The 15,956-nt window shown below is 38.3% G+C and overlaps 3 protein-coding genes across 3 annotated transcripts; 1 reads left to right on the top strand and 2 right to left on the bottom strand.

Annotated features, from left to right (window-relative positions):
* Positions 1-14: 14 nt before the first annotated feature.
* Positions 15-7,071, bottom strand: LOC106179637 (uncharacterized). The gene is made up of 5 exons (XM_087008979.1): positions 6,705-7,071; positions 4,266-4,479; positions 2,853-3,064; positions 2,407-2,490; positions 15-2,128 (listed from the first exon to the last, which is right to left on the bottom strand). Exons 1-5 carry the CDS (start codon positions 7,069-7,071, stop codon positions 2,004-2,006), a joined length of 1,002 nt encoding a protein of 333 aa, XP_086865105.1. The 3' UTR covers positions 15-2,003.
* A 223-nt stretch (positions 7,072-7,294) lies between these two features.
* LOC106180786 (uncharacterized) lies at positions 7,295-11,954 on the top strand. Its single transcript, XM_013564913.3, has 5 exons — positions 7,295-7,664; positions 9,656-9,857; positions 10,019-10,230; positions 10,718-10,807; positions 11,042-11,954. Exons 1-5 carry the CDS (start codon positions 7,295-7,297, stop codon positions 11,161-11,163), a joined length of 996 nt encoding a protein of 331 aa, XP_013420367.2. The 3' UTR covers positions 11,164-11,954.
* Positions 11,955-12,847: 893 nt separating this feature from the next.
* On the bottom strand, positions 12,848-15,906 carry LOC106180788 (uncharacterized). The gene is made up of 4 exons (XM_013564915.2): positions 14,901-15,906; positions 14,322-14,394; positions 13,906-14,082; positions 12,848-13,536 (listed from the first exon to the last, which is right to left on the bottom strand). The coding sequence occupies exons 1-4, from the start codon at positions 15,149-15,151 to the stop codon at positions 13,114-13,116; spliced, it is 924 nt and encodes a 307-aa protein (XP_013420369.2). The 5' UTR covers positions 15,152-15,906; the 3' UTR covers positions 12,848-13,113.
* Positions 15,907-15,956: the final 50 nt, after the last annotated feature.

The raw sequence follows: 15,956 nt of genomic DNA, 5'->3' as shown, positions 1-15,956 counted from the left end.
ACATACACACCAAGGAAAGGAGTCAAGACAGCTTTTATTAAAATTATATCAGCTTAAATTAAAATAATAGAAACGGGTGAAACAGTACTATTTAAAATACATAATATACAGCTTGTTGCATATTTATAACGCAGTGCAATAATTAACCAAACATCTTACTAGACTTGAAGAACATTTGTCACCAATGCTAAGTATCACTTTATAATATCGATGCACGTCTATTATAATTATATTGTATTTACATTTGCCCTTAATTTTAATTATAGGGCCTATTGTATTTACATTTGCCCTTAATTTCACAGCAAAGATCTAAAAATATATGTCACATATGGCACGTATGAGTAGGTAATAGTCTTGTTGTGCACAGACTTAAACGTTTTCTATGGGCGCATTTAGAACAAGTTGATCCGCTGACTAACAGATACACGGATCAAATATGGCCGACCCACTTAAAAGTTTGCTGCATAATCCCCTAACAGACACTCAATACATTCTCCGTGGGGATTACGCGGTAAGTTTTCATGAGGGTCGACCATGTTTGATCCGCGGATCTGTTTGTCCGCGGATCAGCTTTGATTGTGAATACAACCTGTGTCATATTAAATTTAATTGAGATCACAAGAAAGTTAATTTTCGTGACACACCGTCTGGAATGATAAACATGGGATCTGTGACGTGTTTTTTTCCTCATCTGGTGATGTCACTTAATCAAAGTCAATACCTCTGTGTTTACCACCTTACTGCCTTTAAGATACAATTACATTAATCGGTCACCTTTCCAGTTCCAATTCGTACGCATGCTTTTTTTTATTTTGACTGGTACACGATGTGTTTAAATTCGTTAAATTCCTAAAATGCAAATCAATGGATAGAAGCTACTTCGCGAGCACACGTTACGATTATAATTATATGTCATATCAATTTCATCTATACGCATACTTCATTGACTTATGTGGTTTCCTTAACTTGATACATTGTATTTTATGTCTAGAACCAATCCTTTAAATGACTTTTGTAGACCCTACATACATGCCGAGGATTTAATTTCTCGAATACTTAATTCTTCGCTTTTAATCAAAACAGTTTAATCTGTCAAGTCAAATAGTTAGAGGCAAAGGCACTGCTTATGCACTGGGCCACAGTATTCATTACAAAAAGTTTACGGAAAGTAGTGCCAAGCATTTCAGACGTCTCCTGAAGAAGATGTGTATGTACATTTAACTTCTCGCAACTATATACGAATGACTGTTTATCTTTTGTATCATTCGCGTGATTTGCAGTTCCCAAGGGCAATCATCCAAAATAGTTCTAAGGCTCTATTCCCATAGATTTTAGATCGATCTATCCCCGCGGGGAGTCTCACTAGATTACTTTCAGATAATCCAACTTAAATGTCCGTCCCGCCTACTACAAGCTGTAAGGGGATAATTAACTTTCGTGTCCGCCCGGCTGACAGCTATTTAGCGTGAACCCCCAAGGAGTTAGGTCGATCTAAAGTAGGTCGATCTAATCTATGGAACTGGGGTGTAAGTCTCGCGATTAGGCATAAAACGAAGCGAGATGTTGCGAGATTTGGATGAGGGAGTGGTTAGACACAGCGCTAGTGAGTGCAATGCGACTACGGATAAGAGCTGACGTAATTCATCCAAGTTTATTGTGAGGGTTATTTTCTCTTAAGTTCTCTAGACCTGCACAATGGTTGTATTCATCATGTTTTACGCGTTACTCTGTATTGCTTTCTCAGACGACATCGCCGGAATAGCCTTTCAGTTATAAGGCTATTCCGATCTCACGCGGCTTCATGCATGTTTGCTAGCCTCGTATGCCAGTGACGTCACACAGTGTCCAGAGCCTCGTATTTGGTTATCCCGGATGAATTCCATCCCAGCTGCAGGGATACCCTACACACTGAAGATGTTGACTCAGTTCAATATATGACATTAGGAGAAAATCGCCATACACAGTAGTTTGATTTCTGATTATAATCACCAACATTACTACTTTCAGTCGGCTTCTCCCCGAAGACACGGGCATTTCATCTTTCTATGTTTCAGTTTGACGTCTGTCAAAGACACTACGGAGTCATCCTTCTGAGTCAGTCCGCTGCTAGGGTTTCTGTTGTAGATTTCTTAAAATAAAAAAGAAAAATCACTGTAATTTCCAAGCGCATGTCGTTGGAAGACACATAGATCCATCTTTACCGGAGATCTTGAGGACCCGGTAAGCTAGCAAAAATAGGGCTGACTAAAAAGTGAGATGTGTGTGTGTGTGTGTGTGTGTGTGTGTGTGTGTGTGTGTAAGAGAGAAAGAGAGAGAGAGAGAGAGAGAGAGGGGTGGCTGGGAGGGGATCAAAGGAGTAAAAAGGAAGGAGGGGAAAATAAGCTGACTAAATGACAAAAACTTTACCATTTACAAGAATCTTGAACACCTTTTCCACATTTTCCTGAGTCGCTGCTGATGTTTCATGGATGAAGTGCAAGCCGTGTTCCTCTGAAATAAAATAAAGACTCCCGACATGAGGCACACGACAAAATGTTTCTCTATGTACTTTCGAATTTTTAGATTAATTTTATGCTACTGCTATTGTAATCGTTGAACTATTTCTAATTTCGGGTAACCTTTGAATTAAAGATATTTTTTATCTAGTTCGGCAAAAGTGCGTTTGTACCATTAATGACTACTGTATGACCTAACAATAGACCGGGTAATCAATCACTACAGTACCGTAACTACAGTAGCATTTTAAAGGTCATTTTGCTCAAAGATTGATATTCAGACAATCAAAGTAGTTGCAATAACTCCTTCTCCTCCGTCCTATTCCATTATGGTTCTTCAGACGAAATCATACATACCAGCATATCCATGGGCCTCCTCCGGAGTCACCTCACGTTTGTAGGCTTGTTTCCCAATCAGGTCCCTTTTGTTCCCAACCAACATCATCACAGCCCTATCAGAGCGACTGTTGTACTGCCTAAACTCCGAGAGGAAGAAATCCAGTTTCTCGAAACTTTCTCTGTTGCATATGTCGTACACGAAGATTACGCCCTGTGCTTCCCGATACACCCTGAAATGAGTACACGTTTTGATTTGTAAGAGCGAAAAGACCCCGTCACACCTTATACAATGAATGCAATCTTTGCCGGTAACAATTCGTATTCCTTTTGCTTTACCATGGTGTGATCATAAACTGCGAACAGCAAGTCCTCTCATCTTTCCGTTTGGTTTGTTTTGTGTGTGCTGGAGATTATTGAGAGCACGTTTTTCCAGTATCAGTATGCAGAAGGAATGGAAAATTCTATAGAAATGCGTTCCTTTCATTAGTCTTCATCTATTTACTTTTCTAATGTTAATGTTAATTAAAAGAAAAATAGTTAATTGTAAGTTGGTGGAAACATTCGTTGAACTAATTTTACTTAAAGCAACTTTTTCACTTGCAGAGCAGAATTACGTATACGTGAAAGCTCAAACCGGCAGTTTGTCGTACTCTTGCAGCCAAACTACCCTCGGCAGGGAGGTTATGTTTTCACCTCCATTTGTCTGTTTGTTTGCCACCAGCCTCACTAAAAAGTTGATTTTTGATTTTGATGAATTTTTCAGGATAGGTCAGAAATGTGGTAACTTAAAGAGAAAACAACTGTTTGTATGCCATTCATATTTCACATTGTAAACAATTCACAGAAACAATTATAAACTTCATTTTACCACCAAAACAATTATTCTGGAATCTATGCTTGCCACAATTTATTGAAAAAAAAAACACGGAATAATTTTGAATGTCGGAATGGATTCATTAATTATTGGTAAGTACGGGAAAATCGTTATTTACCACAGGAAAATTATTTTTTTTACCAAAACCAACAGTTGTTTTACCTTATAATTGATTAGATAATGATGGTGACTCAACAATTAATTTATGGTTAATTATTTGTCAAATATTTGTGTGTCTGTTAGGAACATACAAAAGGTTGTGGGCGGATTTTGATAAAATTTTCAGGATAGGCCAGAAATGGACTAGATTTTGGTGGTGATAACTTAATTAACTTATTGATAAATGGTTTAAAAAAATAAAAATTGAACTTGACAGAGTTTTGCGCTACTTGAGTGTTTTTCTAGCTTCCTATTTTATTCATATTCATATTATAATCATTATCTTTAAATGCACAAGGAGTGCACGTGTGTACTAAAGGATATGGGAGGAGGGGGGCATTTGCGACCCTCCCCCCACCCCTCTCCCTTGGCGGTACACCTGATAGATAATGACTTACATTCTGGACATGGCACAGTAAGTCTCCTGGCCCGCCGTGTCCCATATCTGAACACTCACTTGGCTCTCTTCACACTCGTTCCCGGTGTCCACAGTGACGTTCTTAGATACAAAGTCCGTGCCAACTGTCGCTGTGGACCCCACTAGGAACTTCCCTCCAGTGTACACCGTCATCAAGTTGGTCTTGCCTACCCCTGCAGTACCTAATAATACCACTGGATGGAAGAGAGAGAGAAAACAGCATTACGATATTGTTCAAACAAACACACATGCTACATATGTACAAGGCATATCTCACCTACAGCAATAGTCAGTGCGTTCAGTGTTCCTCTAAACGCTACCGGTATATATACTAACCCCCAATACTCCGACTAGCCCTAACTTGTACTAATTATATATGTGACCCCGGACTACAGTTCCTAGCGGAAGCATTCCTTTCACACCGGGCACGGTCTTGCCGTAAAAGCATATATATACTCCCCTTGCAAAAAAAGTGTCACCCCTAACGCAATGCGTAAAGTAACACAGAGTTCATGTCATGTACCAATGTTTTTTTCAACTTTTAAGAGAATATTTTTTAACAAAAAATTCTGATTGTACAACCAATGAATAAGCTAACCATGTTAAAAAATCAAAGCCATTCTTTAGTATTTTGTGTAGTATCCTCTGTATAGGAGGACGCACCTGCCGCCTTTGTGCGTAGAGCAAAACATTTCTGTATCGTTTGCACAGTGATGGGGTTCCACATACGGTGCAAATATAATATGAGATCATTTTAATATCCCTCACCTATCAATTTATAAGGATATCCTACAAATTCTTTAAGAGGTTCTGATCTAGAGGTTGAGCTGGTAATGGGGGGGGGGGGGGGGTCTGGATCTGGTTCGCATATAATCAGCATACTGTTGCAATGTACGTAAATGAGGTAAGGCCTGGGTTTTTTTTTCTGGCTAGGGGAGTAAAGAATAATGGAATACCAGTGCTGTTATTGCTATGAGGGATTATCACCCTGCAAATGTGTTGGACAGAATTTACACGTGAAACTGCAAAAGTCAGCGATTCAGAGAAATCAATGCACTTACAAGTAATCTTAATTCATTAAAATACTGTTTAAATTTGCCGCATACAACTTTAACCAGTCGTGCATTGTTCAACGACTTTCTTTCCCTTCTGTACTTATAGAATTTTTAATAGCCACTGCTTACACGTACATATTTACAAGTCATATCATATCATATGTGTCACTTGTTTTATGATTAATGTCACCGTAAAATTTAGAAAACAAACAGATTTCTACGTGTAGCTATAGGAAATATTACATTTATTAAGAAGTATCTCGTGATCAACACAGACTTTCTTATCACTCATCCTATCCATGCCACAGAAATGAGTCGGCAGTGGGATAAAATGGAGGACTTTCCCTCAAAATTTCTTCATCTTCTTCCAAAGTTCACTGTCTGAACTTGGACGATTACACAATTTATTCATCCAAAGTCCTAACGACTAATAAGGCCCACAAAATCATCTTTTATTTTTTTTTCACGCGCTTGCGTTTTAACCTATAGGGTATCAAAATTCAGGTTCACAGCATAAAAGAGTAATTTAAGCATCTTGCCTCATATCATTGTTCACTATCTAATCAATTAATCTATACATCAAATTCATCTGTAATAGTTGCGTATTTTGTCCTACATTTTCCCAATGAGATAAGAAATATATCACATAAAGCTAGGGTTGTTACAATGGTGAGTGTGTGAAAGTGATTTCAATAGCTAACGTATTGTAATTTGGGTCAACTCGATGAGATTACTGGTATATACATCCTGTTCGCCACGCACTGGCTACTGTGAGTTATATGAGTGGGATGATATCTGTGATAACGACTTACTTATGTGTTTTAATCGATATATCATTCTCTTCTCCCCCACGACTACTATCTTCTTCCCAGCAAAAAAACACATAAAGCTATGCAGGTCCGAGTTACGTAAAGCAAGGGAGGGCTTCTGTGCGTGCGCGCGCGCGCGTATGTATGTGGTTTTGGTGTCTGAATAAAGTAAAACTTGGTTAACATTTAAAAAGTCCTTAAATTATTCGTTTCAATTTCCCTTACATAAATCGTCGAAAAATCTGTCCCCTGCTTTTATCTACATCCACCTGTAGGCCGGGAGAAATGACCAAAGTCTCTTTTAAATGCCTTGATCCCTCCAACAAAAAAGGTAATTATGAACTCAGTGTGAACTACCAGAGAGGGTCATGAAAAACATGTTCATATAGACTGACATGTCTGGGTCGCAAACAATTGACTCACATACCGTGATACACGATCACAATACCAGGTTGCAGTATTTATATCCCACACAAATTCCGAAGTACATTTACTCTAACAACACATGTACTCACTCCGCTCGTGAAAAAAAAACACCCCCAGTTAAATACCTACGTTTATACCGGTTTTTGCTCGGTTTGGGCACTAATTTTGTGGAGATTGTCGTTTGCTCAGTTTCATCTAGTTTTCTTATAATGAAGTCCTGGTCACAGTCGCCTTCTTCAAGTCCCTTTCTGAACACGTCGTAGGCCGTGTCATCCTTCGTGTCCAAGACATCTAATAACTTTTTCACCCTTTTTGATCGAGTTCGCTTTTCGTTGATACTTTCATATTCAGTTTTGGCGATTTTCCTCTCCTGATAGAGTAATTCTAGCACTTCATCGATGTGCAAGTTCTTGATCAAAAATGTCCTGTTTTTAAGTAAAACGTCCGTTTTCATTTTTGCAGCCGAGTCAGTGTTTCTCTTTCCCCTGGCCGCCATCGTTCAGTGTGCTATTTTATCAGCCCACTTACTGAATGGGAATTACCTGTAGATCCAAGCAGGAATTCCGCATTCTATTTATAGCACTGTTACCATGAAATACGCAGAGTTTAACCACTAATGTCAATACACAGGGTTTTTCCACTGCCTTAATTATCTTCCTTGCAAGAATATCCACCATGTATTCGTGCAAAATTAAAGTGTGGAACATTTAGTATTAAACATGGCTTCTGCTCGTAATACATCAACGAAAACGACGACGAATACTGCTATTCATAACTTAAGGAGAAACCGGACTTTTTTGATCCAACATTTAAACATCGAGCATGTGGTGGAGCTGCTGTTACAAGAGAGTAAAATAGGCCGCCAGGAATACGATGAGGTTTGCGACAGAAGCCTAACAGGCAAGCAAAAGGTGAAAGCACTTCTCGACGTTCTTGATAGGAAGGATGATTCTGCCTACGAGGTGTTTAGGAGGGGTATTGTCGATGGGGAGTGTGACCAAAATTTCATAGTTCAGAAACTAGATGAGACAGAAGAAACAGTTGTCACCACGAAATATGTGGGAAGACCAAAAGGAAACGATTATAAAGGTGAGTGTCTCATATGAGTGGCCTAGATGTACCACATTGTATTAATATGTACAAGGTAGATAACGGGCAAGTTGTTTTGTGCAATATGTTTTTACAATGTGCAGAGTAAAGTAAAGGCGGGGTGTGGATAGTGTGAGGGTTATTGAGCAGAAAGGGGGATTGAGTAGAGTGTAGAAAAAAATAGAAAGTTTAAAAAAACCTTTGTACTGCTTAAATGCGTACTGTCGTCACCTACCTCTTCGTGCAAGCCATAGCACGTACGCTTTGTTGTATTGTTTGATTTTTTCTATGTAACGTTATCAGGTCAACATTCTACTATTACTGGTACCGTGTTAAGAAACGTGTAAAATAGAGCCTGCCCTCCATAAGATGTATAGCTTGGGATTGAGCATCACGTTCAGGGTGGGATTGGGGGTGAATAAAATCATCTTCCTTTTGTCATAGTTATTATTTTCTATTAAAGAAAATTAAAAATACTTCCCAAAAGTCCAATTGATTGAAACCTGTATTGAGTTTAAGTGCAGTGACCTACAGGTATCTTCATTTTAAGGTTTTGGTTTTTTTTCTAGTGTCATGACAGTTATCCTACTTATCTAAACACCAATAGATAAAGCTGGGTTAAAGCACAGCAAAGAGATGTCACAAAATTCTGTTTAAGCGCGACTTTTTTCTGATTTTGTCGGCTTTCACGTGAAATTACTCCTTATTATAATTGACGCTCTATTTCCAAAGACCAAAACTAAAAAACATACAATTTTGTCGACAACCCACGATGCCCATCTTTAGTCCATACTCCTTTTTTTTTACATTTTTCATATTCTGTGATGCAGTTTTGAGATCATAAATATACATACATGTCAATCCGAATGCTTGATCCCCTTATTCAATATGTTAATTTGTACAAATTATTAATTCTTTCTTCCTTGTTGAAAATAATTCATATAACTTAATTGCATTTGGCATGATACATATTTATTATAGATAAACGTCTACTTTCTTCAAAGAAAGAGCTATTAAACACATAATGTAGTTCTTTTTTCTGTTTTACACAAGTTACAGTCTCAAATTCAGAGGTATTTTTGTCCATACATATATCTTAACATGTAGTGTCATTTTCATAGCGATTAGTTGGTTAGTACGGAGATATACCGGTACTTGGAACTGATAAACAAATGTCATCAATATTGAAAGCTGGTGTAATAACGGTGATAAACGGTGACAGGTAGGTCAACAGACGATGCAATGATAGATTTTTACCTGACCTCTTTTTCTGTTATCGGTCCAATAACCAGAATGACGAGGTGAAACGTCACGGATACATTTTTGATTAACATAAACACATGAATACCTCACAAACGTGAATCTACACCCGGTGTGGACTGACTCAAACTCAGACTGTTATCCAAGGGGGGCCGTAGCGATAGTCCGAAGGTTCAATAGTCCGAAGGTTCATTGGTCCGAATGTTCACTATAGAACCTTCGGACCAATGAACCCTTGATTAAAAAATCGATAAAAATGTTACCACTTTTCGGACCAATGAACCTTCGGACCAATGAACCTTCGGACTATCGAGACGCCCCCATCCAAGGTCTAAAATTATATTCTGCTTCGCGGGAATAAATGATAATTTCGATTTTAAAGAAGGCAAGCTACTCGTTCTGATTTAATGCTGATGTAAAATGATTTGCTGAGGATAAAGACGAGGAAGAAGTATGGTTTCATGTAAGAAAAACGAAGACGGGTGGGGCACACCGAAATGTTCTTTAACGAAAAATTCAGTCTTGTTCTCAGTTTTATGTTAAACTGATTAATAACCACCATATTTTATTTTAAAGATAAAAATATCGTCAACAAGCCACTGGTGACTTTTAAGTGCATTAGAAATTTCTCCCGACGCCTGCTCATGACCTCGGTCTGCAACCGTGACACCGGTACATCCACTAGTTTTAAATATTCAAAATAATTAAATGTCTTTTCTCTTTCCTTCCAGTGATCCTACTCGGAGAGTCAGGAGTAGGGAAAACTAACCTGCAAATAGTTTACACTGAGGGGCGTTTCCCAGGCACGACCCAGCCCCTGACCATCGGCACCGAATTCTCCTTTAAGGACGTCGAGATTGATGACAACAGTTTCGTACGGGTGCAGATTTGGGACACCGCCGGACAGGAGACTTATGCACCCATCTCCAGGGCGTGAGTCATCTTAATGAACTGAAAATGTTATAACAGTGGAGATTCTTTTTTGTTCAACAACAGAATGGTGCTTAATTAAGTAGACAGAAAAATTTTTGCATACGTAACTCTGTTCGTTTATTTATTCAAAACCATTTATTGTAGTACTTTAATTATTTCAGGATATATCGTGACTGTGACGGTGTTATATTTGTGTACGACGTCACAAGGCGGGAAAGCCTCGACAAACTGGCGTTTTGGATCCGAGAATACCGCCAATATAACAAACAGCACGACAGGACTATTATGATGATGGTGGGGAATAAACGTGACTTGCTGGTACGTGAGGGATACGCGAGGGAGGTGACGCCACACGACGCCCACGTTTTTGCTGGTAAGCAGGAATTAAATAGTAGAGCGTTTTGCTTCAAGCATACAATAAGCGATAGACCTTTATATAGCAACATGTTAATTTATGTGGAAATGTCAATAGTTTTTCTTTAAATAAGGCCAAAATTGTTGACAAATTACCTTCTAAAAACCGTGTTTGAGTTACCAAATACGCGTTTCGCACTAAGCAGCCGTTCAGATTGAGCTATGTCCACCTAGCTAGTGCGACCTAACTCCGCGGGGACCTTCGCTGAATGCAATCAGTTTAAAAGACTAACACGCCTCTTTGTGGCGTTGAGTAGAACACAAGGAAGCTGGTGATTATACTAATTCTTTGGGAACAAGAGGAGGTGTGTCAGTCTGTTTATCTGATTGCATTCAGCGAGAGTCCCCATAACGTTATGTCGTACAAGCTAGGTCGACCTAACTCATTTTGAACGACCCCTAACACCATACCAAATAACAGCTTCCAAATATTTTCGCTACCGCAGAGGAGCATGGTATTGACCACGTGTACCTCCACGAGACCTCGGCGGCCACCAAGCAGAATGTGAATACGGTGTTCCGAATCCTCATCAATGGTGAGTTTTTTTATTCAACATCAATTTTCCCAAAGAATAATAACAAAAAATTATATAATGCCTCAACACTTGTTATAAGAATATAGCATATAGGATATTTTTACTTTGTTTCTCTACATGTCAGTGTTCAGTTAAAAAGCGTATAAAGTAATATACATGTACCCGTAGAAGTTTGCAGAGCAATTTAGCAAGTTTCATATATTTGGTAGTATATTTTCGTCTTTGTCTTTTCAGAAATATACAATAGGAATCCAAAACCCCTCCGTCGTCTACGGGAGCAAGGCATTACTTTGTCGAAAGGGGACCTTAAAAAGAAGAAGTCTAAATGTCCGTGTTTACGAGGAGAAAAAGATTAGTGCAGGAGTTTTGGTGAAATTTTAATTTACGATTTAAAAATTGTATTTTAAATTTGAGGAGCCCCGAGCCTAAGGTCGTTGTGGGAAATTTTGGGTTATATTAGCGGATATTCCGCTCGACACCGCCTGATGAAGAAAGTAAGGGTATGATATCTTCCAAGCAGATGGCGCCAACTTGAGCACTAACTGACTGGGAATGGGTAACTTTTTTGTTTATACATGGCGATAAAAGATTCAGCATAGATTGGCTTTGGGCTCTGAAACTGAGAGTTTCTTCAATCTGCATGTATATGGCTTAATTACCTAAGGACTGGTGACTGTTTGTATGCATGGTGACACGGCTGCGGGCTATAGAACAGACAAAGATGGTGCCACCAGAGCATCAACGGATCGGTTTTTAAATGTTTTTCTTTATAAATGTTGAAGGCGGGGATAAAGTAAAATGCCTTCATCATACATATCCATTCACCTAAAACACTGTGTGTTTGTCGTAATCGTGTTAGTGTACATAAGGTGTTAGTGTGTGTAGATACACTGTCATAGGCCAGATCCCAATCTAGTCCAGTTACTCACTGGACTGAGCCAAAAACCAATTGGGGCCTGGTCTAGACCAGATCCAAATTGGTTGTTTGCATGATTAACAGCAGAATGGGCATATTAATTGACCAAGTAATTTATAGATGAGCCCTCAGTTTGTTTGTAAAATAATGTAGGTTTGGTACGTTAGCGCTGACTACCTTTACAAGATTAAGGGCCAAATCTGGGACAACAATGATGTTTTTTTTCTTTCACATATTCACTGTTGTTTTTGACTTAAGATACAAAGTGTTGGAACTTAAACACACTTTAAATGCATAAACCACTTCTTGGTGACCTTATCGGAGGAAAAGTTATATATTTTGATCATTGTCACAGAAAAATCGTATGTTAAACGTCGGCAGAAATAATCTAGTTTACTATCTTCTTACGAACCTCGCCAACTAACAACCATCTTGACACAGCTTTAAATCTCGTGAAGTCAGTCGTCAAAATTTTGGCGAAATGTAAAAAAAACGCTTTACAAGTTTAGGACATTTTTAATTTTCCCAGATTGTAACAGAGTTATGGCGAGTGTCAGGAAAGAAGGATCAAAATTTTGTTAGTAGGAGAAAAATGGTGCTTACGTACCCCAGGAAGATTTGTAATACCGGTACATGTAGTACAATTTGTAGCGGGGAAATATTACAGTATAAGGTACTAGTACACTTGGACGAATGAAACATCTAAGGGTTTAATCAAAGGAACGTATGGAGTGCTACACTGTAGGTTTGACTTAATTGATCAAGACTATATATCGCCCATATATATACATTTGGAAAGTTCATTGTGTAATTTTAAAATGTTTATGTTTTTCCTTCTTGTGAAGGCGATAAATAGCTTGATAACGCACCTCTGTTTTCTACAATGTATGATACAACATTGACAGCATGCAATGAATAAGTAGCGGGGAGTGTTTTGTAGAGTATCTTGAGTTGATTGACATGCTCGTATTATATTTATACAACTGAACGAGAAGGCCGCTAGAGATTGCATGAGGTAGAAATAAAATTGAAGAAAGCAGCGTGGGTAACAACTGGAAAGTAGTTCAATAAATAATAAGAAAGATTATAACTGAGTAGTATTTACTACCTCACGTATCAGCCAAATATACAGACAACAACTTCATCACAAACATACTGGAACGAGTCATTTCATAAGGCCAAGGGGACACACACAAACACACGAAAATACTTTCTTCCTATAAAGATGATACATCTGTTAAACAGTAAATGAGATATACTTGAATTCACCAAATGTTGAGCAAATAAATAGATGACATGCCATTTTGAACAGCATTAGCTCTTAGTGTTTAACATAGACAGCTAGACATGCAAAAATACATATCTTTAAAAAATGAGTGAATGACGTTGCTCAAGCTTGAGTGCTTACAGGTGCAGCTTGGTTTAACAAACATAACAGCAACATGTACGAAATACTAAACAGCCCGTTTTTCATGATTAAAATTAAATAATTCCAAGGTAATATCGTCCTGCTAGTATTTAGCACCACGACCACGACTCGTATGATAAAGAACGGTAGTTCGTGTCCAAGTAGGTAGACTAAAACGTGAACTCTCTTGGGTCGAAGTTCACCGGATTCGTCAACTTTCTGCGGCGTGGGGACAAATCTCAGCATGCTTGTGACACCGGATATTACGACTACCGTCAAAAGGATATCATTTAAGAGCACTTCCTTCTGCATTAGAAGATTCCACATTTCCGCCATGTCGTAAATGGGGAGAAATTCCGCTCCACATTCGGCAAAGAAGATGTATTTCATTTCATAGTCGTTTTCCTGAAATTACGTTATAATGAAGAATATAGTTTTAAGAAAGGAGTCAAACTGACAGCGAGATAGGCCTACTTTACACAGGATATTAACAGAAAACTTCATTATGCAATTAATGACAGTGATTCCTGTTCTGACTCTTTAAAAAATAACAAAAAAAAAAAAAAAAAAAAAAAAAAGATAAAAAGAACTTCGACATGCTTCATTCAAATAACATGATTACTGCCAAGTAATCAAAGCAAGATAAAAGGAAAAGTAGGATCTGCCGTCCAAAGTATTGCATAAACTTTAAAACTAGAATAGTACTGCGGTTTTCAGGTTTGTAGGATTCCAGTTAAATTGCATTTTCAAAAACATACTTGATTCTCAACCTACTTTAAATTTGGCAAACCATTCGCAGCCGATCAGTACCACGAGAATCGAATGGAGAACCATGACCGAGTAAGCGTCGAATGCCTCGAACTTCGAATCTGCAAATGCGTGCTCATTGGCTCCAGAGACTTGGCACGTCACAGTTGTGTTGACGTCACAAGGGACAGTCTTACCGTAGACCTTAATTTAATAAAAAAAATGAAGAAAATGTATGTAGTGCGAACTCCACTTATCTTGAGCAGCTGCTGAAAACTTCAGGTTGTTTGACGAAAACCTTTGGAAGGTGTTCACGGCATCGATTACGTCAGACTTTGTGAAAAACACTTCCAAAAAATAAAAATAAATAAATAAAATAAAAATAAAAAATAGGATGACGTATCTAGGATAAGAAAAAATATTACATTTGAGTGATCTCTCACCTTGTATGACAAGACCAGTAATATAACAGACGGGAGCACGGAGAAAATCCAGTAGAGCAGAATGGGAAGGCGTCTGGAAAAAGAGATTACTTAAATATCCGACCCCGACGCATCTTGAATAAACAGATACATGGCTTAATTGCACAAAACATTTATAGAATCAGATTTCGATTGGTTGTTATCCTGTCCACATACATGTTTATATAATATATACACGACTTTATTCCTTATTCCTTCCTTATTTACAATTTATGCACCTTAAAGAGAATCTAAAGGACACACAATGGCTGTTGGATATTTATGCGCACTGTACTAAGAATGTTTTATTTAAAAAATTCAGCACTTTTCCTTTTAATCATTCAGGTACACCATGTCCAGAAACAGTTATAGAACTACATCCCGAGTCCCGAGTTTCTAATTTTTGAGTCGCTCTCGTATTGGGCTTATGGGACGAAATTTTCTCAACGGTTTTGGGTAGATCTAGAGATATACTGTTCGGATAAAGGAAGTATTGCTATATTTTCCAACAAGAAACTTATTTTGTTATATGCTTATTGTATGAAAGGGTGTTGTACTCACATTTTCGTCTGTATACTTTCCCCAAACTGTTTCACTATACAGAAAACAAGTCCCGCCGCTATCAACAGCCCAGCAAATACTCCCCCAAGGATGTACCAGTATACGGCCAAGGTTACGTCCAGTCCGTACACGTATTGTCCAGACCCGTCCACCAACAGGTCAGCAACCTTTTTGGACGACACGAAGTATGGCACGGCATAGCAGGAAGCGTATATGAGAAAACCGAGGGACGTGAGACAGCATTCCTTCATTGTAAGTGTGCGCGCACTGAAGGGCTATTTGCTTCAGTCAAATTGAACTTAACCGGCGCTGCAGCTCCTTATTTGCCTGCATGTACTTTCCGTGAAGTCTAAAAATGTGCCCTGAAAGGGAATTTAATCTCTTCCACGACTTATCCAACTTCTAGCAACATAATGGCTTTTTCAGTGGCACAGTCATAACGGGCGTATATTTTCCACTATACCCGATACGATTTCTGTCTGGTACCGTCTGTACCACTTCAAGTCACGGTTACATATGACATTTTCATACAGTAGGTCGCTGTGCTTTTCTGTCAGCTGATTGCAGGTGTTGAAATGCTGTCATTATTCCTCAAATTGTGGATTTTGTAAGCAAATAAAAGCTATATTATGCAAATCCAAAAGGCAGTGCGTTAAGTGTATTGTATTCTGAATGTTTACTTTCATATGCAGTGCTTTTGTGGGTGTGTTTTGGCGCGGGTTTAAGTTTCGTTGAAGACTAGCTAGTATAAGCATACCGCCCGCCCCGATGAAAACAATGTAAATTCAGAAAACAAACTATGTTGTTCGTTACGTCATGATCGTAACATGACACTTTGTAATTGGCTGGAGAAAAGAAAAATATGTATTTGAAAGCGAGCTCTCAGTTATGGTAACAACTGTAAAGACATACTGATACAGTACGTACAATATTTCGGGTTGCATTTTTAAATGGAAAATACAGAATCTAAAGTAGTTTTTATATTCAATCCCATAAACGAGTTTTTAAGCCATTACAAAATTAATGCATTGGAACGAGACCATGAACAAATATAAG

This window comes from Lingula anatina, chromosome 3, assembly GCF_051362555.1.
Source record: "Lingula anatina isolate TDL-2025a chromosome 3, LinAna3.0, whole genome shotgun sequence".
Lineage (NCBI taxonomy): Eukaryota > Metazoa > Brachiopoda > Lingulata > Lingulida > Lingulidae > Lingula > Lingula anatina.
Note: the sequence above shows the minus strand (reverse complement) of the source record. Positions and strands in the feature narration are given on the sequence as shown.